This window comes from Penicillium concentricum, assembly GCF_028827145.1.
Source record: "Penicillium concentricum strain IBT 3081 chromosome Unknown utg000002l_segment0_segment0, whole genome shotgun sequence".
Taxonomy (NCBI): domain Eukaryota; kingdom Fungi; phylum Ascomycota; class Eurotiomycetes; order Eurotiales; family Aspergillaceae; genus Penicillium; species Penicillium concentricum.
In genome coordinates this window covers 7,198,806-7,225,245 of record NW_026622755.1, presented here as the reverse complement: position 1 = coordinate 7,225,245, position 26,440 = coordinate 7,198,806, and the positions used below count along the sequence as shown (strand labels likewise).

General features: G+C 48.7%; 10 protein-coding genes across 10 annotated transcripts; 4 read left to right on the top strand and 6 right to left on the bottom strand.

The window, feature by feature from the left end:
• Positions 1-114: 114 nt before the first annotated feature.
• N7517_006458 (flavin-containing monooxygenase) lies at positions 115-1,746 on the bottom strand (the record flags this gene model as incomplete). The annotated part of the gene is made up of 2 exons (XM_056724188.1): positions 115-1,401; positions 1,456-1,746. The coding sequence occupies 2 exons, from the start codon at positions 1,744-1,746 to the stop codon at positions 115-117; spliced, it is 1,578 nt and encodes a 525-aa protein (XP_056580438.1).
• A 1,175-nt stretch (positions 1,747-2,921) lies between these two features.
• N7517_006457 (uncharacterized protein) lies at positions 2,922-4,908 on the top strand (the record flags this gene model as incomplete). The annotated part of the gene is made up of 3 exons (XM_056724187.1): positions 2,922-3,253; positions 3,356-3,686; positions 3,745-4,908. 3 exons carry the CDS (start codon positions 2,922-2,924, stop codon positions 4,906-4,908), a joined length of 1,827 nt encoding a protein of 608 aa, XP_056580437.1.
• A 215-nt stretch (positions 4,909-5,123) lies between these two features.
• N7517_006456 (FAD-binding oxidoreductase) lies at positions 5,124-6,734 on the top strand (the record flags this gene model as incomplete). Its single annotated transcript, XM_056724186.1, has 1 exon — positions 5,124-6,734. One exon carries the CDS (start codon positions 5,124-5,126, stop codon positions 6,732-6,734), a length of 1,611 nt encoding a protein of 536 aa, XP_056580436.1.
• Positions 6,735-6,916: 182 nt separating this feature from the next.
• On the bottom strand, positions 6,917-9,117 carry N7517_006455 (putative 5'-nucleotidase; the record flags this gene model as incomplete). Its single annotated transcript, XM_056724185.1, has 4 exons — positions 6,917-8,408; positions 8,473-8,666; positions 8,726-8,936; positions 9,014-9,117. The coding sequence occupies 4 exons, from the start codon at positions 9,115-9,117 to the stop codon at positions 6,917-6,919; spliced, it is 2,001 nt and encodes a 666-aa protein (XP_056580435.1).
• Positions 9,118-9,371: 254 nt separating this feature from the next.
• Positions 9,372-11,209, bottom strand: N7517_006454 (uncharacterized protein; the record flags this gene model as incomplete). Its single annotated transcript, XM_056724184.1, has 2 exons — positions 9,372-11,124; positions 11,175-11,209. 2 exons carry the CDS (start codon positions 11,207-11,209, stop codon positions 9,372-9,374), a joined length of 1,788 nt encoding a protein of 595 aa, XP_056580434.1.
• A 1,918-nt stretch (positions 11,210-13,127) lies between these two features.
• N7517_006453 (uncharacterized protein) lies at positions 13,128-13,463 on the top strand (the record flags this gene model as incomplete). Its single annotated transcript, XM_056724183.1, has 3 exons — positions 13,128-13,196; positions 13,257-13,265; positions 13,320-13,463. The coding sequence occupies 3 exons, from the start codon at positions 13,128-13,130 to the stop codon at positions 13,461-13,463; spliced, it is 222 nt and encodes a 73-aa protein (XP_056580433.1).
• A 470-nt stretch (positions 13,464-13,933) lies between these two features.
• N7517_006452 (HNH endonuclease signature motif containing protein) lies at positions 13,934-15,166 on the bottom strand (the record flags this gene model as incomplete). Its single annotated transcript, XM_056724182.1, has 4 exons — positions 13,934-14,134; positions 14,165-14,245; positions 14,299-14,707; positions 14,796-15,166. The coding sequence occupies 4 exons, from the start codon at positions 15,164-15,166 to the stop codon at positions 13,934-13,936; spliced, it is 1,062 nt and encodes a 353-aa protein (XP_056580432.1).
• Positions 15,167-15,468: 302 nt separating this feature from the next.
• Positions 15,469-16,705, top strand: N7517_006451 (uncharacterized protein; the record flags this gene model as incomplete). Its single annotated transcript, XM_056724181.1, has 2 exons — positions 15,469-16,519; positions 16,569-16,705. 2 exons carry the CDS (start codon positions 15,469-15,471, stop codon positions 16,703-16,705), a joined length of 1,188 nt encoding a protein of 395 aa, XP_056580431.1.
• A 110-nt stretch (positions 16,706-16,815) lies between these two features.
• On the bottom strand, positions 16,816-20,697 carry N7517_006450 (5-oxoprolinase; the record flags this gene model as incomplete). The annotated part of the gene is made up of 2 exons (XM_056724180.1): positions 16,816-18,135; positions 18,187-20,697. The coding sequence occupies 2 exons, from the start codon at positions 20,695-20,697 to the stop codon at positions 16,816-16,818; spliced, it is 3,831 nt and encodes a 1,276-aa protein (XP_056580430.1).
• A 445-nt stretch (positions 20,698-21,142) lies between these two features.
• Positions 21,143-25,062, bottom strand: N7517_006449 (transcription factor domain-containing protein; the record flags this gene model as incomplete). Its single annotated transcript, XM_056724179.1, has 11 exons — positions 21,143-21,651; positions 21,718-22,089; positions 22,147-22,231; positions 22,289-22,364; positions 22,420-22,544; positions 22,590-23,098; positions 23,158-23,286; positions 23,344-23,384; positions 23,440-23,639; positions 24,110-24,612; positions 24,663-25,062. 11 exons carry the CDS (start codon positions 25,060-25,062, stop codon positions 21,143-21,145), a joined length of 2,949 nt encoding a protein of 982 aa, XP_056580429.1.
• Positions 25,063-26,440: the final 1,378 nt, after the last annotated feature.

Below are 26,440 nucleotides of genomic sequence, written 5' to 3'. Positions count from 1 at the left end.
ATGGCAACTATATTCCAACCAGCCAGCAAAGCCTTCCATTATGATGAACCTCTTAGCTTTCGCTGCACATGCATCCTCCATCTTGACATTGGCCAAGCATCATGTAAACACAATTCAATGGTTCTTCTTTGGCTTGCGTTGTTTCTTCAACTCCCTGCGGAACGAATTCTCTTTTTGCACAAACGCCAACGGCAAGCCACGACCAATACCAAAGAACACAAACAATGCCCACTTCCAGCGGAAGGGGTTGACGACAAGGACGAAGAAGTACCAGTAGATCAGTTCAGCATAGGTAAAGAAGTCAAATGCTGCTGTGGGTGCCAGGCGCTTCATGAATCTGGTAAAGTCAATCCAGGTCTTCATCCATCCTTCAGTAGGTCTGGTCAATGGGTCGGTCAAGAACATGAGCAGGAATCGCGTGTAAATTCCAATATGCATATTTCCCACTGTACCAATCGCATCGACGTATGTGCTGTTGTTTGCGCAAATATCTGGGTACTTGGGTGGGAAGACTTGAAGATACCAACTAGGCGGTCCGTAGGGTTCATCAAAACACTCATCGGGCAAAAAGGTCAATGAAGGCCGTTTGAATCCAGTCGCCATGACGATGAGATCTCCCTCGACCAGTCGTTCGTGGCCAGGTCCTCCCTTTGGGACGCCTTTAGATCGGAAGTTGAACACCACACCCTTCTCTTCCACGGAAACGATGTCACCTCGCAACCAGTGGGCTTTGCCCTCGCGGATCTGGTTAAACAGCTCGTCATTGGCCATTGGAGTTCCGGTAAAGAGTCCCTTGTCTGTCGGCGCAATGTCTTGAAGATCACGATAGAAAAACTTGCGCAGGAACCATTCCGGGATCCACGAGAGTGATGTTTCCTGGCCGAAGATATTACAGGCTAGCAGAGACTGCACGAGTATATTGCGAGGAATGACCCATTTATCGGACCGAGAAAGAACATCAATCTCCGCAGCCTCATTCTTGACGGCGAACTCCAAGGCCTCAATGGCGCTAGCGCCGCCTCCCACGATGAGCACCTTTTTGCCTTTGGCATTTTTGCCATCCAACTCAGAGGAGTGGTAGATTTGGCCTTTGAACTTTTCCTGGTTGGGCAGTGGTGGCATCTTAGGATCTCCGCACACGCCTACCGTGGCCAAGATGCCATCGAAGAGGCCATACTTCTCTTCGTCATTGTTGATAATCCACTTGCCGTTCTTGTTCTTTTTCACGGAGGTGACTTTAGTCTCAAATGAAGTGCGTTTTTCCAGATCATATTGCTTCCAGACCTTGACGATTTGGTCTTTGATCTGTTGCTGGGTGGGATATGCGCTGTCGAAGTGGACCGAAGGATGGAAACGGTACATGACACTGTGAACTTGTAATGCGGAGGTGGAATTGACTCTCTGTAAAGGTATTAGCAGGTGTACTTTAATCAACTATAAAGAAGTAGAACTGACACTCCAAATGCCTCCCAATCCTTGTTCTTTGGGTCTAGATTCAAACAAGTGGACATCGAAGCCATGGCCAGCACAGTGGGCAGCCGAGGACACACCAGTCAAGCCTGCGCCAATGACTGCAACTCTCTTTCGAGGAAGATTCGAGTTCTCGGTACTACTAGGCGGCGGGGGTATAGGAGAAAATATGTAAATCAACACCTTCTGCAAAACTAAGTAGAGCCATGTAAAGGTCTCCACGAATGGATGCCGGATGAAGGCCGATAGTGCCGAGATAAAGGACTCAGAACCCATTTTTGCCTAAGTGAACAGGACAATTAAGGAAAAGAAACATAATATTTGTACCTTTCCATCGGGGTGACGTTATACCTTTTCTTTTACATGTGATATTGCGATATGACATCATCTATGAAACTCCTGGAACCTGGATTTTCGGAGGACCCACGTACATTTAACCTATGATATGCCATATGATATTCCAGTACCATCGCACTAGTAGTGTTTGGATTTGCTTGATTTATGCATGTGCTCCGATATTCTCCATAACTCCACGTAAGTCTCTGAATTGGTGTATCTTGCCTACAAAGTCCATATTCCACCAATATCAACCAGCTTTGATATGGTGTACAGTACAATACTATTGAGGGTGTCTAAATGTATACATGTAATATCAGCAGGGAAGAATTAACATAGAATGATGTGACTCCGGGCATTTCAAAGGAACTGGGGATAGTAAAACATTGTATCAATGTCTGGGGGTTATGTACATATCTGTGCGGGATACACCTATTGAACGACAAAGAAATCTTATTTTCTGGGATATTCATTCTTTGAGATGCAAAAAGAAATACACTTGACTATAAAAATACCTATTATTGTATGGAGATAGTATAATCAGCTTTGAAAGCCTTCATCTTTACATTGTAGGTACAAAGTATGGTGTATAGATCGCCGAACTATAGCTAATATGTAGGACCACTATATGGGAGCTGGACTTGTTTCTTTCTCTTTGTTTCTTTCTCGGTGACTTTGTAATCATCAATTGATGAGATTGAGATAATATTTCCACCAGATTTATCACGGAAGAGAGCTCGCTTATACAAGAATAGTAGATAGGTAGACATAGTTTATATGTAGACATCGGCACAACCCCATTTGAACTAGATCAGAGCTGCTATTGTAGACTGTGTAATCATTTTATCTCTATTAAAAGACTCAATGGCCTAGCGCAATTGAATATAATCGAAAATCGACTCAACCTTCCTCATCGCATGGTTGTATACAAAGGGCGGTGGCGGATTCTGCCATCAATGCCGTCAACAGATGAGCCTCTTGACTCTGCAACCCTCCCAAGGGTTTGGTTTCTTTAACCGTAAAGAATCTTTAAATGACACAATGATCGTTCAATCAAATTGATTTTATCTGGTGCGACTCTACCAGTCGATCGTCGAGCATTTTGCTCTTTCAACATGGGCCAAACACCCGTCCTCGACCAATTCCTCGGCAGTTTGCAGGAATTGGTCCAGAAGCGCGATGGCGCCAAAGTTCAGGACTTTCTTCAGCTCGAGCCGCCGCTTGCAGACATTTACCAGCGCATGGTCAGTGAACTACGACAGAACTATCCCCCGGGGGTCAAAGCCGAGGCCGAACTTCTTCAACGATGCGAGCCTCTCGTGCCGCGATCCAAGGGTGGCTCATGGACGGCCTTTCCAACCTTCGTTAAGCTTTACCTGATCTTCCTACGCGATATGAATACCGACAACTTATTGGAAACATACAACCAATTAAAGGCGCTGCTCAAGTAAGTTTTTGCTACCTCGTGGAGGATTTTGTTTGCGCCTTGTCCCTGGATGAGGATGCCACCCGTATCTTCGAGCTGACTCAACCTTCTTATCAACTGCAGTCAATGTGTCCTCGCCCTTGGAGATAGTCAAATGGGCGTGGTCGTTCTTCCTACGGTTCTCTACCTGGCCAAAGTTCTGGCAAAATTGGCAATGGGCCTCGATCGTCGGCCGGACCTGATCGCACATATTCGACGAGTGGAAGGCCTGGCGGCACAGGACGAGAGCATCGAGAAAGTGACGTTGGTGGAAAAATCGGCCAACGTGGTGCGCGAAGCCTTCATCAAGTGCCTCACTGATCGCACCGGCACTCCCGGCCCTCATGGTAAGCCGGAGGGCAAGCGCATCGGTATCTATCTCATGGCGAATCTCTGCCTAAAATTGCTGTTCCAGGTACGGAGGCCTATCTTTGACTATTTTACCCTCGGAGCTTGATGCTGACGGAACACAGTGCGGCAAACTACGCAACGCCGAACAGATGTTTGCAAGCATCAGCGCTCAATCACCCCCCTTGGCCTACTTCCCAGCCTCACAACGTGTCACCTACCTTTACTACCTCGGGCGCTACCTTTTCGCCAATAACCTCTTCTTCCCCGCCCGCATCGCTTTGCAGGCCGCCTATGACCAATGCCATCGCCAGGCCATAAGTCAACGACGCTTGATCCTCTCATACCTTATTCCGTGTAACATTATCCTGGGCCGATTCCCATCCCAGGCACTCCTTCAACGACCAGAAGCACAAGGGTTAGCAGCACACTTCCAGCCACTATGTCGATTGATCGTCCGGGGAGATTACCTGGCTTTCCGACAACATCTCTTCTTTGGCTCGCCGACCGCCGAATGGTTTGCGCGTAAAGGAATTCTGTTTACCCTCCGAAATCGATGTGAGATTCTCGTGTGGCGATCTTTTGCACGCAAGGTTTTCATGTATGGAGGTTCCTGGGGAGGTCCACAGGCGCAGGCGCAGAAGGGACCCCCACCAGTCCTCAACCTCAAAAAACTCGTTGTGGCTATACGATGGCTACAAGCACAGCACGCATCATCCGGAAATGGCCGGACCACTACCAACCTCTATGGATCACAAGTGGTTTCTGAACCTACAGATCTCGACTACGCTCGCCTAGAAGGGGCCGATGGAAGAGCCAGTCCCTCCACCGATCAAGAGATACTAGGAAAATATGGGGATTATTTGGCCCCGGATGGATTTTATACCGAAGAAGGGCGATCACAGCCCAATCAACCGGGCCAATTAGTCGATGGAGACCCAGAAGAGGATTATGGCGATTACGAACTGGATCCATATGCGTACGACTTTGACGACAGAACAGAAGCGGAAGCATCCATGATGCAAGAGATTGAATCAATTTTCGCATCCTTGATCACACAAGGGCTGATGGGCGGTTACCTTCTCCATCGCGAGCCTCGATTCGCGGTTCCGGGTGCCAAAATCAAAGGCATCTTGCCCACAGGATTCCCCAATGTCTGGCAAACCGTCTCTGCGCGTGAAAGTCAAGATTCTAATGTTCCTGGTTGGGTGCAGCCTCGGGCGCCTGCAGTAGCTGGAGGTGGCAGAGTAGTCAATCTCGCTGGAGCACGCCCCGTTGGCCAGCAATAAGCTTGGACTTTCTATTGTTTTCTTTCTTTTTTATGTTCATGATACCGATATTTGTATATAGTTTCACACAATTGTAGTGTTACAGTCACACTTCCAAGTTGTCATCGTAAATGCGGAGACTCCGGGAGCCTGGATTCTCTCTCCACATTCTCATTCTCATATCTTGCATCTGAAATTTGCTTTTTTTGCATTTATTTGCATATATTATATCTATAATGGATCATACTACAGCTGTACAAGAAATCTCAGCACGGGTAGCTGACTTCCACAGTCGCCAACAACCATTCCGTATATATCATGGTGCTACCAACAGTACTCGTCCCTCCAATCGATCTCTCTCCAACACCGTCAGCACAGAACCCCTTACCCGCGTCCTCAGCATCGACACAGACCGATGTACAGCTATAGTCGAACCCAATGTCTGTATGGATGCCCTGGTGGCTGCTACAAAGGCCCACGGTTTAGTCCCATTGGTGGTTGTCGAATTCCCTAACATCTCGGTTGGCGGCGGATTCTCGGGGACATCGGGAGAGAGTAGCTCTTTCCGCGAGGGTTTCTTTGATCACACGGTCAATTGGATTGAAATGGTCCTGGCAGATGGCCAGGTTGTGAAGGCATACAATGATCGTGTCGAGACGGACTCGGAACAGGCGGATAAGCACTCGGACTTGTTCTGGGGTACGGCGTCTTCCTTTGGAACATTGGGTGTGGTCACCTTATTGGAAATTCGATTGAAAAAGTCACAGCCATTGGTTGAGTTGAAATACTATGTCAATTCCAATATGAAGGATGCGGTGCGGGTCTTTGAAGAGGCTAGCGCTGATCCTAACATCGAATATCTGGATGGAATTGTTTATGCACGGGATAAGATTGTTGTTTGTGCTGGAAGACAAGTTGAGCAAAGGTCCAATGTCAAGCCTCGATACTTTACTCGTCGACAAGACGATTGGTTCTATTTGCATGTCGAGCGAATTGCTCAATCTAAGATCTTCGACTCCAAGATCTCCGACCGAGAGAATTCCCCTCACACGCCAGATGCAGTGGACTACATTCCTCTGACTGACTACCTCTTCCGCTACGATAGGGGTGGTTTCTGGGTTGCCCGTTATGCTTTCCGCTACTTTTGTGTTCCATTCACTTTCCTTACACGCTGGCTTCTCAATCGATTCATGCATACCAAAGTGATGTATCACGCTCTCCATGTCAGCGGTCTCGGACGTCGATATATCATCCAAGATGTCGGTGTACCGATATCCACTGCTGCCGAGTTCCTGGACTGGCTGGACCGCCCTGAAAACTTTGGCCAATATCCGCTTTGGCTCTGTCCGCTACCACCAGGAAGCGCTGGTGGGTTGGAAGGACAACCTGCAGATGTTGGAAAGGGAGACAATGTGGATTCACAGAGGTCACAGCTGCTCAATTTTGGAATCTGGGGACCTGCCGCTACCGCCGATCCGACCGGATTTGTGGCCCAGAATCGACAGCTTGAACACAAGGTTCACAGTCTTGGAGGAAAGAAATGGCTATACGCGCATACTTACTATACAGAAGACGAGTTCTGGAACATCTACAACAAGCCAGCGTATGATTCTCTACGGGCCAAATACCATGCACAGCATCTTCCATCTCTGTATGAAAAGGTCCGAGTGCGGGAATCCGATCTCCCTGGTCCGCATCGGGGAGAGTTCGAGAGTGGGTGGAAGGGATCGGTCAAACGTGCCCTTTGGGATGTCTGGCCATTTTGTGGTCTTTACGGGGTTTACAAGGCTTGGAGAGGAGGAGACTATCTGTTGCAAAAAGAGTCTCTCAAGAAGAAGGCCGATTGAATAATATAGTTCGAGAATATTCAGGGTATCGATGCATTTCGTTTAGCCAGAAACGCCAGGCAATCTAGCGCATATGCATGATGCAATGTAGGTAAACAGGAAACATGATAAATTGAAGAGGACAATAAAATCCCCGAGAACAAAAACCGGAAGGGCCCGAAAAAGACAGAAGTGAAGTATGTCTACTCTATCACAATACGCCCTTCCAGCCGAGGAGAGATTCCCGACGTCCAGGCCGGAGTGAATTCCCCTTCGCCGTCCATAGTGTTCAACGTTCTGCACTGTAGACCTGCGTGCCGCATCCACTTTCGGACAACTCGCCGCGCAATTTGTAGACGATACTCCTCTTCAGCGGATGATTTCGCTGGCTGAGTGACGTAATTTGTGGTCGGTCGCGAGGATGTGAGGATGTCTGGATCCTCATCCGAGTCGGAGTCCATGGCATTGCCATTCCTCTCGTTCTCGGTGACAGCGTCTGTGGCCTGTTCGGCTTCTTTGGGAAATCGACCATAGTAGTATGCTGCCCGGCCTGTCCGTCGGAGAGCAGGCTTCGTGTTCAGCTTTTCGCCTTCTTTTTTCTCGTTTTTAGGAGATGCCGGCTTCAGCCAGCCTTCACCGTGCAGATTGCGATGTACAGCACTCCAGTGCCGCCCTAAACTGGCGCTCCACCGGTTCCATTTCCCGAGTACTTTGAGGCTTAGAAAATATTGCCGCAGGATTGTACTGATGAGAACGCCATTTTCCTCAGACACAAGCTCTTCCACATCACCTCCTTCGGCCTGGATAAGCAATGACGAGAACCCGTCTTTTCCTCGGGCCATATAGCCGCGTGTGGCGAGAAGATATTCACGCTCTAAGTCAATGGGCTCGCCGCCAACACGAGCGAATGTAATACGCGACCCCGGCGGTGCGTCTGATTTAAACCCGTAGTTGATATTGGATACTTGCGAGAATCGGCCCTCGAGTGCAGGAAGCTGGCTAACCCCATTCTCAAGTGCAGCCAGCAATGCATGCCCACGAACGCGCACCAACACAACGGGGTCTTCGAAAGGGAAGCAATTCAGAAGATCTTTCAGCTTCAGTATCCCTGGCGGGTAGATTTGATCGCCGCGAATTGTGCCGCCCGCCATCATGGCACAATCAGCCGAATAGTAGAAGCGCATCAGGTCGCAGACAAAATTACCCAAATTAGATTCACGCTGCCGCACAGTAGAAAACCGGCCGTCAAGCGGGGTGACTGTAAATCCGATTGGCTTTTCTAGTTTGGCGTTGAGACTGGAAGTAAGCCGGCCCACCAAGGCCACTGTATCAGGATCTTCGGGAATTGAGCGAACAATATCTCGCCGCATAATGTTGAAGTCCCAACCAGGCAAACCATCGGGTTTGCGGAAAGCCTCGATGTAACTCAACTGTTTGAAGTCAGTCCCTGACCGCATCACATGGATTCCATTAACAACGGCATGGGCGTAATAGTGATCATGGCCGCCGAGAATGATGTCCACAAGATCGGGTGATAAGTTGTTAGCCAGTTTGTAGTCATTTGGTTCACGTTGGTGGGTAACAGCAACGACGAGGTCTGCCCCCTCATCTCGGAGCTGCTTCGCAAGGACACGGGCTGTTTCAGATGCGGATTTGTAGATCAGATCAGGGGGAAGAGAGTTTATTGTGCCGAGCCTAAGAGAGATCCGAGTAAGCAAAGAGATAAAAGAACCAGAGGACGGATTCTAGGAGCGCATACCATTCTCTTTCTCCGAGGCCCAAAACGCCAATCTTGAGGCCATTGGATGAGGTCAACATGCGAGTCTTTCCGCAGTCAGCTATTGGGGTATCCTCTCCTAGTGCTGGGTCGAGCACGTTCGCTAAAAGCCAAGGGAAATGACATTGGCTAGCCAAATGGCGGAATTGGACTACACCAAAATCGAGATCATGATTCTAGATAGTTAGATTAGCGGTGTACATATGCCTGGCGGGCAGCTGGTTGCCATACTCACACCCACACACGCTACATCGGTGCCCACTGTGTTGAGGAATGGTACCATATGCCTGCCCTTTGTAATTGTACTTTCGATACTCGGATTGAACGCATCGCCGGAGAAGAAGGTTAGGATATCGGGCTGCCCGGCGTACTGCGGGTGAGAACGGTAGTGTTTCACAAGGGATTGGAACCGAGATACCCCGCCGACGGGCTCTGCAGAGCCAGATCTATATCAGATAATTTAGTACCATCCCAATTTGGAGCTTTTGAAGCTAGAGAGGGGAAGGGAGAGATAAGCGCATACTCGACATGGTAGACATCATTATAGTGGATCAGCCGTAGATCCGGAGATCCAGTTCGATCAGAGGAATAAGTGACGGATAGACCGTCTGTTTCGACGTTTGACATGGAAGTCCCGACTTTATGGAATATAAATGAAGAGATAATTGAAGAGGGAAGAGGCGGAAGAGAAGAGAGTAAAGAGAGAGGGGAGATAAACACGAGGGGAAGCCGCGGCATTCCATGGCGGATGCCTGGAGGCGGATGCCTGGGTGCCTCGATGCCTGATAGACGTGACGTCATAGCCCGGGAGTAATATTGGAATTAAAAATAAAAGCAAAACGCCATGCCAGAGGTATCCTAAAATTTTAAAGGTCATGATTTCACAGCTTTTGTTCCGCCACCGTCCATCGCCGCTTTCCAGCTTCACGATCCTCCAAGGGTTGAGCACTCCCCCATAAACCACGCTGTGACTGTGTCCGTTGGGGTAACTGCTTCGTCCAGCCAAGATCTGTAGGCTTGGCTGACCCATCAGGGACTGCCGAATCTTGACTGACCGGTCGATCGCCGAAGTTCGGCACAAAGTTCTCCTCTGCATCCGATTTATCAGTGGGCGTCGAGTTCCAAAGTCCAGAAGCAACACGAGAAGTAGTTGAACTAGTTGATGGGCGCATCGCCAGCGTCCATGCCTGGGGGCTATTACTAGTTGGCCCATTTGGTAATGTTTCTTGGAAGACCGACGGGCGAGAGCCAAGACGATTCCGATAGGAAGAGACTGGAGGCGGTGAAAGTACATGGGGAACGGAGGGAGATAACAACGAGGTGAGCTGTGAGGGGTTCATTCCCGGGCGCAGATGGTCTGTCGATGCCACAAGCTGCAAGGAGTATTCCCGTGACACCGATTGGTTTACTGGGCCCGGGGATTTAGGCGTGTGATCCCTGTGATGCGGTTTGTTGACACGGTTGCGTCGCACAGCCATAGTGAGTGAAGCTGTGTTAATATCGAGTAAGACCGAGTGTCCATTCAACGCACTGATCAAAGCATTGCAATCCGCGCCATGTGTGATAATAACAAGGACTGTTTGTGCATTACCGTGATTTACCTCACCGTTCGACTCCGTAGAACCGTCTTCAGATTGATCCTGCTCCCGGTACCATTTAATCATGTGTTGAAATCCATCATACACCCGTTCGTGCATGGTACTCCATTCCTCGCCAAATTCGCCCCCTGTGCCCCAATAAGGAGTGCGCATACTGTCCCACTGGTAGTCGATCCTCGTACATGCGTTCCGTGCATGAGCAACATATCCCGTAGGAATGGGATCCGAGTTGGAAACAGCATAACCAGGAGTTGGTGGTACATAATATGCGTTTGAAGTAGGCGGAGTAGGCGGGAGGTCTGTTTCCAGGCGACCGAGAGTCTTCTTTGCATGTTTGAGGTGGATAGGCTTCTGAAGAGTGTCGTGGGTGCTGGCACGCTGGCGCTGAGATGTTGCGGAATGCAAGCCGCGGTCTTCATCAACCGGCGAAGTAGGATGTGACTGGCTACGCCAACCGCCAGGGAAGTGACCTGACAACGCCCTTGTCACCCCATCGGTGGGTGGGATGACCTCGGCACGACGGAGTAATTCCCCTTTGGCAGACGCCACCATTCTTTCCGAGCCCGGCGGTGGTGTGATCTGGTCAAAGTAGTCGGGTGATAGCCATTCGCCCAAAAATGCGTCGACGCGAAGCAGACATCGCTGGTCACTTTTTGATGAAACTGCGGGGACAGTGGAAGCTGGACTAGTTGTTTCGGATGCTTCTGTGTCTGAGGTTTCTTGGTTGATACCAGCACTAACCCCTATTGCAGTTTGCAGACACCGAAGATAAGGAGAGGTATGTACAATGACGTTGTATCGGTTGGACAGGTCCGAGGATGCGGGGGTGGGTTTTGCCTGTTTATCCGAGGTCGGATGACCGGTGCGCTGACTCTCTGGATCTTCTCCGGTGAACTGCCGGGCCCTTAGGAGACTTCCTATACGTATACCAAGTGCTCGAGACTGCATCCATCCACCGTAGGAAAGAGGTGGATCGAATGGGCTTGCAGAGGTTAAGTGCCAATTTTTGTCTGCAGCATCGAGTCGGGCGCCATGTCTAGAAGGCTAGTGAGCAGCGGAAGCAGTTCAATAGAAGTAAATACTCACCTGGCAATGAACACAATAGGTGGTGATTTTTTCATCGAGGTCAATAGGTATCCTTGGACCCCACGTCACTTTTTTTTTTTTTTCGCGGGGAAGATGCAGCGTTAACGCCGTCTCCGAAGCTTGTAGAGAATGGCAACCGGAATGGAAACACGTTAAAATATCAAAAAAGAAGACCTGTAACTGGTCAACCGGGTATCGCAACAAACATATTGAGTCTTAATGAAAAGAGTATGTAAAAGAAAAGTGAAGAGAGCGAAAGTTGAAAGGAACAGCTTAAGCCTGGGGCAGGTCCGGCATGTGATGCTTACTAACAAACAAAACAACCCGACCAGTTTAGGCAGCCCTATGTTGTAGAGGGCTTCAAGGCTAAAGAGTACAACGTTGTAGATAACATATAACGTTCCATAGCATATAATAACTATAGTCAAATATATCAAGTTGACATTACGTTGAAGTTTTGGAATGCCTAATTTGATAATTTCAATCAAAATTCTAAGAGTTATGTATTGCTGTCCACAGGTATAGATCACTGCTTCGAGGCTTTAAGCTAATGATTTAGCCTAATAGGAGACTGCATAAACTATTTAACCATTTTACCACAAAGCAAACCCTAAATTGAACGAGTCTTTCATACATCAAAGTTGCAAAATATTTAGATTGACAACTCCAATTCCGTCGGATCAGACCCGACTACATGTGACTAAGTGTGCCTGCCACCTGGACATAACTCTCTTACTGGATACTGCCTGACCAGAAGTTATCGCCTTCTCGAAGTATTGTATGCCATTTCTATTTGTGTTTGTATACTACTAAGAAAAGAGGCACCTAAGAAGCTAAGGAAGGGTAGGATGCTAAGACAGCCTAGAGTATATAGCAAACTAGTTTAACACTAAAAACTATGTAGGCTCAATACTACTTCTTATCTGATCTTTGTACTGGTCTTTTTACTGGTCCTTTATGGCTTCTTTCTAAAAAAAACAAATAAAACTAGTTTATAGTATAGAATCATTATAGAATATTCAGCTAAAAGGTATCAATTAAATATACTTAGAGTATGCATATGGTAAATTAATAGAATTTTGACTAAAGACTTTATTTACTGCTAACCCTAGAAAGTGAGAGTGGACTAAATTACTGCCTGGCAAAATCCAATAATAATGAAAAAAGGGTACCCGACGGTAGACTACCGCAAAGCCCATAATTGGGCCCCCACCCCAGGCCCAAGGCTCAACCCGCAGTGGGATATTAAGCAATTTCACGCCTCGTCATCATCAAGGGCTGGCTGCTTCCCTTGTTGCTACAATGGTCAAATACTCTATCTCCCTTGGCCTAGGGTTCGCGGGCATGGTAGAAACGCAAGTTAACGATATAGGGAACAATGTTCTACGGGATTACCGCGGTGCGCTGTACATGGGAATTGGACTGGCGTCACTGGGTCTCATCCTATCGATATGTTTTATGCTTACAAGCTGGAGATAGTATCGCAATAATCAAATGAGCTAGGGATAGATGTGGCGTGCCGAATTTTTAAAAGGCACGCATTAGATGTTATTATCTATTAGATCATATAAGATATCTAGGTTTTGTTACTGTAATTGTTTATCCTTATCTCTAATTCCTAGGAGGACGCAAGCAGAAACTTCCCATGGATGTTTATGAGCTAGGATATCAATCAAGGGATATGAGAGGTGGCAGGTGGAATGTGGATGTCACTACTCCATATGCATGGGAAGGGAAGCCTTCACACATTCCATTGACGTCAGACTTTTGGCTGCAGACGTCAAAAAATAGAAAGGAGTATATAAACACAATGAATCTTGTTTTCTAATCTCTTGTGACTAGAGTCAGGCTCGTGATTCACTCCCTCTCCACACCTCAGTCCAGACTTGGGAAAGTGATCTCCAGGGCTAGCTTGAACTTGAATTTCAAATTCTGTTCATTCTCTCATCTATAATGCGTCTTCAATGGATTTGTACGCTGTTCATCGGAACCGTGATTGCCATTCCCTATGGTGGCCAGGAAGTAAGTCTCTGTTGTCTAAGGTTATATTCAATGTTAATCCCACTGACTTTTATCTTGCAGTACCGAGAGGTATGACCATTAACCTAAAGATTTATCTCTAATACAGTCTAATATGTCTTTTAGGATGTGAAGCAGCCTTCAACTTTGACCATGCCCAAACCCATGTCCGCATTTGCACCAATAAAGAGGGCGATTGAGATTTCCCGTGGACCTCGCTCAGTAGATGCCCAGAAGAGAATGCTGCCGTATGAATATGAGTTCCTTTGAACCATTTTGGGAATCTAAGCTTATATGAATTGAACCAGATTTTGAATCACAGACTTGTATAGACCTCTCCGGGGCTGGTGTTGGTTGATCCTCGATAATACGGGACCATATTTCCGATATATAAAAGTAGACAAAAATAGATGGTTATACCGAAACTCGGGATATAATGTACCGGATAATGCCTGGCACTCGAGACATTTCCCTACTACAGTCCCTCCGCAAAGGTTTTCGTGGATTCGGCCCCGCGTTTTCAAAGCGCGTCAGATTCAACCTACCCTTTTAAACCATCAACCATAGTACCCAGGGTGTAACTATCGAAAGTGGACTCGAGATATGTCTCATAGTTTCTTGAATCGATCACTGGTATTCTCTCTTGAAGGGTGGTGAACATGGTAATTGAAGTTGACTTCATAAAATTAAGATTGGCCCAGACCTAACCAAATACTAATACAGAAGTGGCAAGAGTGTGTTCATGCGGAAACTTGGCCCCATAGCGCGATATCCAGCAGACTAGCGAGATTGGTCGTACCGTCCTCTCTAATAACAGCGCACTCAGAGCCTCTCAACTCTTCCCAGTCCCGAAGATATCGTTCAATGACCTCTCCCATAGCAGATGCATCGAAAATTTCGCACATTCTCCAATGCGCATCGAGAATTGCGGGGCTTGGAATCTAATGCTCTGTGTTTGGTAAAAATCGGACGCGCCGATCGGAGAGAATGGCGCGGATGTCAGCCGGGGGATAGCACTTGTAAGTCTTCACCTCGTACTCGTTTTCGATGCCCTGATAAGAAGAGTGAGCATGAATGGTTTCATGGTAGATCATTGCCTGCTTACGGTAGGCTTCAAGGCAATTGTGAATATGCCAAACTGGGTATGCACCGAGTCTCGAAGAGTGATCCCATTGCGAAGAGTGTTGATCTCCTCTGCTGAAAGTATTTTGCGTAGCGCAGGGAAACACTTGTACAGTAAAGACCAGGTAGTTGATGTGTCTCTTGGCGCTCCGGACACCCCTGACCAAGAGGCAAACGCAAAAGGTATTATGTGAGCCCCCTCAGTCGGGCCATGGAAAACATTTCTTGGTTCTCCTTCGCGCTCCCATTGATCAGTGTTCAGTTGACCCGTTATCACACAGCAATAGGTATCCCGCAGTTGGAGCTGTGCCCCAAACGAAGGGTCACGCGTTTTGGGTTGATTGAGGGTGGAGGCAACTGTATCGACGTGCTCCTGGCGCTTTGAGTGAGGACTTTCCACAACCGAGGGTGTTTTTGATCGGGATTTCACTTTTTAGTAATGTTGAGAAAAGTCAATGGATACTTTTGAACGGAAATTACTTATTCGGTGCAGCAATTCCGGTGAAAAGGTTCTCAAAAACATCGTACAGCTCTCCGTCGGAGCTTTTCTGAATAACATCCCTCGCGAGTGTGGTTCTACCGGCCTCTGGTAGCCACGTGAGAAATGCATCCAAGCCGCTTTTCAACAGCGTCTCGTGACGGAGAGACTGGTTTTCATAAGCGTGGACCTTAACCCGGGCGTCTTTCTCTAAGCTTGTCAGTGAGTCTGCAGTGTCTGTGGAGAGTGTTGACAGTCTGTGGGGTGCTGTGGGCGGGAGTGCTGTGGGCGGGGATGTTCTTGCTAATCGACGCATAGCTCGTTGGTCACGCGGCGTATTGGAAGGTGAAGCTGATCGATTTCTCTTTGCCATTTTTGTAAGGGGCGTATTGCATAGAATTGATAGACGCCAAGTGAAGGAAGATCTGCAGAATGTGTGGGGTGTTGGTTCGAGCGTCTATGACCGACCCACTTCTGTTGTTAATAATTCGGCAATTGGTTTTACTGTAAATGGACATAGCCGGGTCGTAATAAGTAGCCGAGTGGTTTTCCGACCGGGGCCGACTTCGGGGCCGTTATCTGATCTTCTTTCTGTGAAGTATATATTTTATGGACCCCCACGTTTCTCTTTTTTTTTTTTTTTGCTTCATATCCCAAGCTAGAGCGATAAATAAGATGGCAAACAAGACTATTCCCCATTCCTCTTTGTGCGTTACCACGACAGACTTTGAGAAGGTCGCAAAAAATGTCCTGCCGGAGAAGTCATGGGTTTATGCATCAAGCTCAGCTGCTTCGGGCCTGTCAATGAGAACCAATCTCGATGACTGGTCTCTGATCAACTTTCGACCCCGGATCTTAAGGAGTGTTGATTCAATGGACACTCGAAGGAACATCTTGGGACATACATCCCAGTTCCCCTTCTTCGTATCGGCTATGGGTACACTGGGCAGCTCACACCCTGGCGCTGAACCCTTGCTGGTGAGAGGAGCAACTCGCAAAGGCATGCACACCATGATCAGTACCGCATCTACGAAGCCACTGGAAGAGATCATGGACGCTCATCTCGACGAGCAACGACTACTTGGCAATCAAAGCCCTTCGAATTTGTCATTCCAGCTCTACGTTCCTGTGGACCGGACAAGAGCTAAAACGCTCATTCAAAGAGTCAAGGCAGCCGGATATCAAAGTCTGTGGGTCACAGTGGACACCTCGACACTAGGAAAGCGTACTGCCGATCGGTACCTCCAAGCACAAGAAAATCTCGACGCTGGTTTGGCCGGAAATGCAAGAGAGATTCACAATGAGAACGATTTCGCGCCAGCGTTCGGTGGTCGGCAGGTTCCTGGTTCGGTAGATGCTGGTCTCACTTGGGAGGATTTGGACTGGATTGCATCAGAGTGGGGTGGCCCACTGGTTCTCAAGGGAATCCAAAGCGTAGAGGACGTGAAGCTGGCTGTGCAACATGGTGTGCATGGAATTCTATTGAGCAACCATGGAGGTAGGCAGATTCATTCCGCCCCAAGCTCTCTGATGACACTCCTGGAGATTCGCACGTATTACCCTGAGGCCTTCGACAAGCTCCAAGTGTTTGTCGACGGAGGCCTTCGTGACGGAGCAGACGTCCTCAAGGCATTGTGTCTCGGAGCAACCGCAGTTGGTGTGGGCCGGCCTTACTACTATGCTCTCGCGGCATACGGCGCCGAAGGAGTGGAAAGATGCACAGACAGTAAGTTAAGACTGGATTTCAAGTCAAGGTCACGCTAACACAATCGCAGTCCTCGCCGAAGAACTTGAAATCACCATGAAGATGCTTGGAGTCTCTTCCCTAGACCAATTGACGCCGGATATGGTAAACACAAGCCGACTGTCGAACGAAATGTGGCGACCAGTATTTGGAAAGTCCAAGTTGTAAAAAAGAAATTTGTGAATTTATTCATTTGGTCAAATGGACCATTGTGTATCCCTATGTATTTAATTGAGATTGGTATACTAAAAAAATTTCATGCTCGCTATACAACCCATTCAAACAGCACCCCAGCCACCACCGCCCGGAGTGTTGATCACAATCCGGTCGTGTGTCTTCATCGAAACGGTGTTTTTGCCGCCGATGTTGATACGGCGCTCAGCGCCAGTTTCCTCATCGCGTGTGATCCACAGATTGAATCCGGTCTCCGCGGCCTCACCACCTTCAATCCCGTAAGGCCGGTGAACGCGGCGCTCAGACAGAATCGAACATTGAATTGGTGAAAGGAATTCAATATCGCGAACCACTCCCTCACCACCGGGGTTTTTGCCCTTGCCACCAGAGCCCTCGCGTAGGGTGAACTGGCGGAGCATCGTGGGGTAGCGCTTTTCCAGGATCTCGGGATCGGTAATCCGCGTGTTGGTCATGTGAACGTGAATACCAGACTCGCCCTTCCAAGTTGGGCCAGCACCACTGCCACCAGCAATGGTCTCGTAATATCCGAATCCAGGCTTAATGACAGCGCCAGTGGAGGGATCAAGCTTGGCGTCTGTACCGAAGGTCAGGTTGTTGCAGCAGCCCTGGGACGCGGCACAAGCCTGGAAGGCCTTGAACACGACGTCAGTGATGCGTTGGGAGGTGACAACGTTGCCGCCAACGACGGCAGCAGTCTTGCTTGGTGACAGAATGCTGGATGTTGGGACACGAATGTCAATTGGCGCCAGGCATCCCTGGTTCAGTGGGACATCTGCGTTGATCATGCAGCGCAGACAGTAGATGATGGCGGAGTGGGTAATGGCAATGGGAGCGTTCCAGCTGCCGTACACCTCAGGGCCAGTGCCCTCGAAGTCGAAGATAGCTGATCCATCAGTGCCATCAATGGTGACCTTCAAGCGAATGGGGGTACCATCATCCATGTAGTCGACCGATTCCAATGGCTGGCCATTGAACTTCTTGTATAGCTCCTTGAGAAGATTGCGCACAGCAGACTCGGCGGTTGCCTGGATGGCGTACATGTACTTTTGCACGGTCTGGGTTCCATATTCGTTGAACAGAGTTTGGATCAAGCTGATTCCACGAGCGTTGGCGGCAATCTGGGCCTTCAGATCGGACAAGTTGTCGCTGATGCAGCGGGCTCCAGCGCAGCCGGGGTATTGCGAGGGCTTTGTGACAAGCAACTCGATCAAACGGGCCTCATCCAAGACACCATCGCTGACAATCTTGTCACCTTCGATGGCGGCACCTTCTTGCCACAGCTCGGTGGATTTGGGAGGCATAGATCCAGGTAAGATACCACCAATATCAGCGTGGTGACCACGAGAAGCCACGTAGAACATGATCTCGGAACCACCAGGTCGGTCAAAGACAGGTGTGATGATCTATGAACATGTTAGTATCTGATGAGAGTACTCAATGTGAAGAAGACTTACTGTAATATCGGGAAGATGGGTGCCTCCGCAGCTAGGGTGATTAGCCACCAGAACATCACCATCCTTCAAGTTGCCTAGCCACTTCTCATGCTGATAACGCACGGCAAATTGCATCGATCCAAGATGAACCGGCACATGGGGCGCATTGGCAACCAAGCCTCCATCGGGGGAGAAGAGAGCACAAGAGAAATCCAGGCGCTCCTTGATGTTGGTTGAAACGGAGGTCTTCTGCAGGGTACGACCCATTTGCTCAGCGATGGACATGAATCGGTGTCCGAAAATAGTAAGTCTGATGGGGTCGATATCCGATGACACGGCGCTTCCGGAAGAGGTTGGTTCGTCCTGGAGATCGATGACAACGCAGGTGTCGAGCAGGTTCGCCACCGCATTGGGAGCGACGACGATTGTTTGAGTTTGATCAATGATGACAGCCGGGCCATAAATGCGGGAATTCTTCTCCAACTCACCCAGAAGGTAAACCGGTGTATCGGTCCGACTCGAATCGCCGAAGTAGGCTGAAGTGGTGTTGTTCGGAGCCATCGCGACATCTCGCATAGTGGCTGCCTTCAGTTGAACCAAAGGACTTTCCTCGGAGCGCACCTTGGATGAAGCGATGGTTCGCACTCGAACGTCATCAACAAGAACAGGTCGGTCAGAGTTGAAGTTGAATTCGCGGCGGTGACGAATGCGGAACTCCTCCAGGAAATCTTCCGAGTTCTCGGGCTTCAGGATCATCAGACTGGTATCGGAACCTTCGTAGCGCATGTTCAAATATTGCTCATGGCGCACTTGGGTGGAAGGGAAGCCTTGGGATTCCATATCCTTGGTCGCTGCTGCTGACAAGTTCTCGAGGTGTTGAAGAAGATCAGACTGGGAAGATAGGTAGTCTGACGAAACAGGCTCCTGGGACTCCTTGACAACCTCTGCCAGAGCAAGACCGTACGCTGACAGAATGGAAGAGTACTTGTGAATGATGATGCGGGAGATGCCGAGAGTTTTGGCCACTGAGCATGCGTGCTGGCCACCAGCACCTCCAAAGCATGCCAAATGGTGAGATGCGGTCTCGTAGCCACGAGCCTCTGTGAGGTTACGGATCGGCCGGGACATAGCCTCATCTGCAACATTGAGGAAGCCAAGTGCGACTTCCTCTGCGGAAAACTCTGACTGGCCTTGCTGTTTGCGTTCGATGTTGATCTTTTGTGTGAGTTCATTGAAAAGGCGTGCAGTCGTCTCTGTGTCCAGAGCTTCGTTCTCGTTAGGACCGAAGATCTTGGGGAAGTATTCCGGCAGAAGACGGCCTAGGAACAGATTGGCATCTGTCACTGTGAGAGGGCCCCCCTTGCGGTAGCATGCAGGACCAGGGTGAGCACTTGCAGACTCAGGCCCGACATAGAATAGGCCATTGCGCCAAGTGAGGATGGAACCACCGCCAGCAGCGACAGTGATGATATCAAGCTGAGGGGACTGGATCATCACGCCTGCAACCTTGGATGCAAATACATGTTCAAGGTGGCCATCGAATCTGGAGACATCTGTGCTGGTGCCGCCCATATCGAAACCAATGACGGGGGTCTTCTCTGTGGGATCCCAGCTGGTGGCTGCAAAGCCGACCACTCCAGCAGCGGGGCCGGACAGAATCGCCTTCAGGCCGCTGAATTTGCGGAAATCGACCAGTCCACCATCTGATTGCATGAACTCAAATCGGCAATCCTGCTGGCTCTCCAGACCACCTTCAAAGCTGGAAGAGATGGAGTCGATGTATGTCTTAATAACAGGTGTGAGGTAGGCATCGGCGGCGGCCGACATGCCACGAGGCACGATCTTGATCATGGGTTGAAGTTTTGAAGAGAGGGTAACCGAGAATCCCATCTCTTGAGCAAGCTCGCCGATTTGACGCTCATGTTCGGGGTATGCGTAGGAATGCAATAGCGCCACAGAGATTGACAGAATCCCTTGCTCCTTCAGTCGTTGGAGCTCTGCCTTCACCTGAGCGATGTCTAGTTCTTGCACCACACGGAATTTTTCACCGGTGGTTCCCTCTACCATACGGCAGTCGGAGAAGCAATCGCTGTCAGCAGAAGGATGACAGGACAGCACACGCTCGTTGACCTCGACGACACTCTCCGGGAGAACTCCGGGGCGAGCCATTGATAAATCAAAAATGGCGGGGCGAGATTGATCGCCAATTTTTAATAAATCTTTAAATCCTTTGGTTGTGAAGAGGACTGAACGAGCGCCCTTGCGCTCGAGCAAGGCATTGGTGGCAACGGTTGTGCCCATGCGTAGGCAACCAATGCGGTCGAGCTTCAATGGTTGGCCTCGGGGATGTGACTCCCCAGTGGCCAACTCTAAAATGCGACGGATGCCCTCAGTTGGGGCATCTTGGTAGTTAGAAGGATCGACAGAGAGAAGCTTCAAGATAATGTCGGGGCGGCCAGGTTGAATCGCGTGGACATCAGTAAATGTGCCGCCACGATCGATAGAGATAGTGATCTTCCCTGAGTCAGACATTGTGACTAGTGTGAATGGGAAGATATGAGATGGGTATAAGAAAAGGAAAGGAAAGAATAACAGATAAAGATGGTCAGAAGGGATCCGTATTCATTTATGTCACAGAGCTCGTCCCGATACCCCAGGCCATCTCCAATGATCATCGCCGTCTTACCCATTAGATGCGTGTCACGTGTCGGGCCGATGACTCCGATTTCGGCTTCCCCGGGCCGTCATCTCCACGGCTTGATAAGCCGCGGGGTTTGGAGGGGAAAGATAGGGGGCTCATATGTGAGCTAAAATGATAAGAAGAATGATAGCAATTTGCGGAGAAATGCAAGTCATATATGTGGGCCTCAGGCATTCATGCCCATTTCGAAGGGTAAGTGTATATAAACTACATAAATACTACTAGTACTAAGCACACAATACAGTGGAAAGATTTTTAAATGGTATATATTTGTCTTTATCGCTTTAAAGTATTCTCAATCCAGTCAGTGTCCATATCAATGTCGATTTGATCCAAAGCCCCCTCCCAGAGTGCTGGATCATCGTTAAGATCAAACTGGAAGGCAATATCCCGGAAAGACGGGAGATCTGGCTGTTGCGGCCAGTTATAAGTAAGCACTTGTGAAGCTGCTAACTCTGTGCTCGAATCTGGAACATTGTCTGATACAGTTGCGCCGTTTTCGGTCATTGGCGTCACAGGGGCCTTTTGACCTGCATCAAGAGAATTCGCCGTATCAGTATCCTTTTCTTCGGCGCGTCTAGGCCCAATGGCTGCGCGTAATTCCAACAGTAATGTGTGACGGGAGTCCAAATATGTATTTCCGCGATCTGCCATACCGCGAAGAAGGCTCAGTGCGGTCTCCATGGCCCGGGCGTTGGTCTCATTAGGCGGAAACGCGGCATTCACCATGACCAGCAGCAATGCAGCGGAGAAGACATATTCACCATCGAGGTATCCATATGTGGCTAAAAAATTCGTTTAATCAGATGATTTCATGACAAAAGAAATGGGGTTGTATCGCGATCGCCTACCAACGAGATTATGTTTTGCAGCTGCATCCATGATCACAGTGGTTGCTCGCGCTGCTGTGATACAGCTGTCAATGACGGCGACGGTATTGGGAGCCAGCCCTTCTTTCCAGTCTTCTGTTGCGGATCCAAGGGCTTCTGCGTCGAGTCGCCGTTGGATGACATAAAAGACCAACGGGCGTGCAGTCATATTCACACATGAGTAGAAGTGCAAATTGATCGAGACAGACTCTCGATTGATGTGGGTATCGAGTGTAGTGAAATCGATACGGAGCCGGTCTGGTACTTGCCGCAGCCAGCCAGAAAGGTCATTTGTGATACTTTGGACAGAAGCAACAAGGTTGGATCCGGATCCAGGTTTCTTTCTGTAGATTTCTGATGTGGTCATCTAGGTCAGCTTGGCAATAGGAGAAAATCAGGGAGGGATTCTACCTTCCCCGATCCGTCCCAATATACGCGATAATTGTGTATAATGAGTGAGAACGGTTGATGGCCATGGATCGAAGTTTGATCCACCCTAGGTAGAAAAAGCCAAGTCAGCTAATATATAGACATACCATGGAAGGTAACATACCACAGTTGTGGGCCAAGTTATCCCAATGTCTCCGTCATGAATTGTAATAGGATTGCCAGACTTGACCGAGAGTAACCTGTTCATAAATATGAGTCTTGCTTTCGGAAAACTGAGAGAATTGGCCAAATTACCGGTCCAAGCTGTACACAGACCACCAAGCCCGACGTCGACGGTTGCGATCTCCTTCACTTATTGAGGGGTCAGACACCTCTTGATGCAGACCTAGGGAAATGGCCATGCGCAGAGCGAGTCCGATCTGACGTCGTTAGTACAGCAGAAGGCCAATGGAAGTGATACATACATAGAGGAAGGCAGCGTCCCGCCTGTTGAGATTCTGCATATAGTATGCCACATAACATAGCACCTCAACGAAGAGAATCGAACCCTCTTCGTGAATATCTGGCAAGAAACGTAACGCATGCTTGAAGTATTTGAAGCCAGGAGGACCTTCCTCGCCAATCCACTGATTCACACTGTACATCAAGCCAAAAGAGATGACTAAAAGTGTTTGGCAATATACTAGGCAAGACTCGCGATGTGAAAAGTCAAGTGGTTGATGATAGACTAGATCGAGTCGCTCTTCAAATTCCATGGGTTGAATAAGGGAGAAGATAGTACCAATGTAAGCATATTGTACCCAGAATAGTCGCTTCGCAAACTCAAAAGGTGGTAATTGAGGCAATGAGCCGCCAATTGGTCTTTTCAATGATGAAGGGTCATCGTAAAGTGGGCGCACATCCCATGCAAGATTTGTGGAGCCGGGATTGAGCCGTTTCGCGAGATGTGTGGTGGACGAAGCACCCACGAAATCTGAGGAAAGATTAGTAAAAAGATAATACAAATGAACTATCTTCTAGCGGAGGACGTACGATGTTCTCCCAATCGATTCAAGAACAGATTGTCTGTCCCTTTGTACCACCAGTCGTCGCGTTCTGGTGGCCCCTCAGAGTAGCGATTGGATATAGATGGTTCACTTGACGGCGTTGGATGACTACCTTCTATCCTGGGTGGTTAAATTGCGTCCGGATGACTTCCTAGGTAGGTATGAAACCTACCTCGCGACGCAGGAGCTTGCGCTTGTAGTTGACGATAGTAGCTGCAAAAAGAGTCAGCACTGACTCTTTTTTCCAACGACCTCGGACCGACTTTACCTCTCGGTTATGGAGACTCGCTTTTCAGCCTCTGAATAGACACAGTTCTTGCCCGCATCCACGCATGCTGCACAAGGGTGGGGTGGATTGCCGGCGCAGCGAGTTTTCCTAGAACGGCAGCGGTTACAGGCTACCATCGACCTTCTTGAGCGATCTTCTGCTGCCTGACGCGATATGCCTGCATTTCCAAGGACCATATTCTTTGAGGCTAGATCTCAGATCTTTTAAGATCTGTTAGACCTGCACAGTTAGAGGGTTGAAACGTTGTAGAATGACACACCCAGACCGGGACGGAAAGCCCCGGTTTCTCCGCTTTTTTTCCCTTTATCTTTTCGGCCCGACCTCCCCAATGCCATATACGATGAAGACATTAATATATATATATCACTTTGTGTCATAACTGTGATAACCGAGGTGTCTAGGTAAAAAATGGTGCATTCTGATATGTTCATGACTTTCAAGCTTATTTGGAGGGGGCTCATCGACAACGCCACCCCACTTACATTCTGCGCTATCTCCAGAGAGTTAGACTGTAGAAACTGAACGACAGGGGGTAAAGATGAAGTTGTGATCAAAATATAGCCACGCCATTTGGGGGGCTTGCAACCCCACCAGGAACCTAAGATAATGTGGTCAGTTTCGAACCGGTGAGTGCAGGTTATCAACACACCTTCAATGGCACGCTACTAAAGAAAAAGGTCCAGCGATCTCTTTTGCTACACTCCTGGCTGAGCTGCTCGAGATCGAATAATTCCCCGATTGGGACGCCCCAGCCCGCCAGCAACCACTCATGAAGAAAGAAATCTTGATTCTGGCATGGATATGCTTCAAAGCTCGGCATATCTCCCACCACGGCGGCAAATTCAAGATCCCAAATCCAGCGCAGCATGGCCTCGGAAGATTCTACTCCAATCACTGGAGGTGCTGCATAGTCGGCCAGTTGCTGACATTCCGCCTGGGACAGCTGTTCATACGCTCGAGTCCAACCCGTGCGAATAAACAAGATATCTCCCGGTCGGAATGTGGTATTCTGACTAGCAGCTACCTCCTGGAGTACAGAAGCTGGGATCGACTGGGTTTCAAAACAATTCACTTCTTTCCCGTTCGCCTCTGCCCAGCCCGCATAGTCCAAGAGAACGCCTCGTCCCACAATACCGCCATTTTCGACCCATACTGAAGCAGAGTTAGTGAAGATAAGATGTTTCAGAATCAGAGAGAACTACCGTGAATGCCATTTCGAGTGGAATTCTGGATGTCGTCCTGAGTGCACCCATTAAAGAACGTTCCTTGCTTCGATCCATAATGTCTGAAGCCATCCCACTGGCTACTACTCTGTGTGTTAAAAACCAAGATATCATCGTTGACTGCCCGGGGAGCTTTGTTCTTGACAGTATGCTCAAAGGCAGATCGTCCAAAGCATGGAGTCGCCATGCTATTGAGAGCCCAATCTGTTGAGACTCGCACGCCCTCAACAATCTCACCAGCAGCCGCGGTGGTGTTCTCTGGCGTCAATAAATTAAGCATGCCCATCTGGTCTTGATCCCCAAACATCCCCCAGGCATTCCCTGGAGGCCCATCTTTGCGCAAAGGCAGGGCATCGAATGCAGGTCTCTGAAACGACATTGTTATGCAAAGGTTGGAGAAGAATAGTTCGGCTTTGATCAAATTGAAGACATCCAGGTGAGAATTTAAAGCTCTTTGAGGTTAAACTAGATTATTTACCCCGCATATTGTTCCGGCATTGTCATATCAAATGACCTCGGGCAAGGCCTAAGACCTGTTGCTAAATAATTTGATGTACGGAAGATGTAGATTGATGAAAGTTCCATACGATCGAACTTAGAAGGGAGCCATCGGATCAAGATCAGCTCCTCGGCGCCAGGCTTGTCAGTCAAGTTCTTGAGGTACGATGTATGGGAGTTTCCATGTTCTTGGAGCTGCGCTCGCAATGAAGTCCGAGTATCGGGCGAGGGCCGAGAGGTCGAAGGATAGATAAATTAGAGAAACTCATAATATCAAAACAATGTTGCTTGGACAACAGAGAAACCAAAAATTGAAACCAAAAAATTAAAGATACTACATATAACAAAATGAGAGGCTTGCAACTTTTTTTTGGTCTTCAATCTGTGTGGGAATAGATATATTCCCGTTGAGAATTAGACAAATCCAACTTTTAGACTTTGCAAGCGCATTTACTCTAAAGGGTTCAAACATCTATAAATAAATGATATTCAAGGCAGCTATATTTATATTTTGTGTGCTGTACTTTGTACATGTACATAAGGGGTACGGAGTACAGTTGTGTACACGTATATCTTGGACACGTGACCCAAATGGACAACACATGACACACATTATTTCGGACGGCATGTCTCTGTTGCTGTGGTAGCGCTATTCTTTTTTTTTCGATTATATTCCCCACATACCCAATTTATAACGATGGCTGGATAGGTGGAACCGCGTGGGCCAGTTGCAGATTCAGAATTCAGCCCCCTGGAAGACACGGCCGATCGTTTCCTGACGCCTTGTCGTCATCCCCAGCAGTCGCCACCCCCAGCCGCAATGCTGTAATTGCTTGGCAGAGAAGCCTTTGCAGGGCCTGTCCTTGCGAGTATGGAGTATATACTCCGTACAGCGATTCAAGATCAGTGCCTCAGGGGGTGTTTCGGATGGTAAAAGGGGATGCGTATATTAATTGGGGGAGCCTGTGATGGATCATAGAAGACGTCTATTGACCAATGTTATGGCGCATTGCGTCGTTGACCCGCAGCTTTTTACATGTTCGACGAGTTATGTTCGTCGCAGCAAGGCGCAGATCACAGAGAGTCAAATTCGTACCCGCACAGCAGTACCTTGGATATCGAGAGAATTATCATCAAGGGGAATATCATACGGTGGTTGGGGTCCACGGCGGGCACAGCCCCCAATGGGTATCCGATGTATACGCAGGGGAAATGCGGTTGGAAATGCCCAATACATATGTATGCCCTGTCTCGGACGG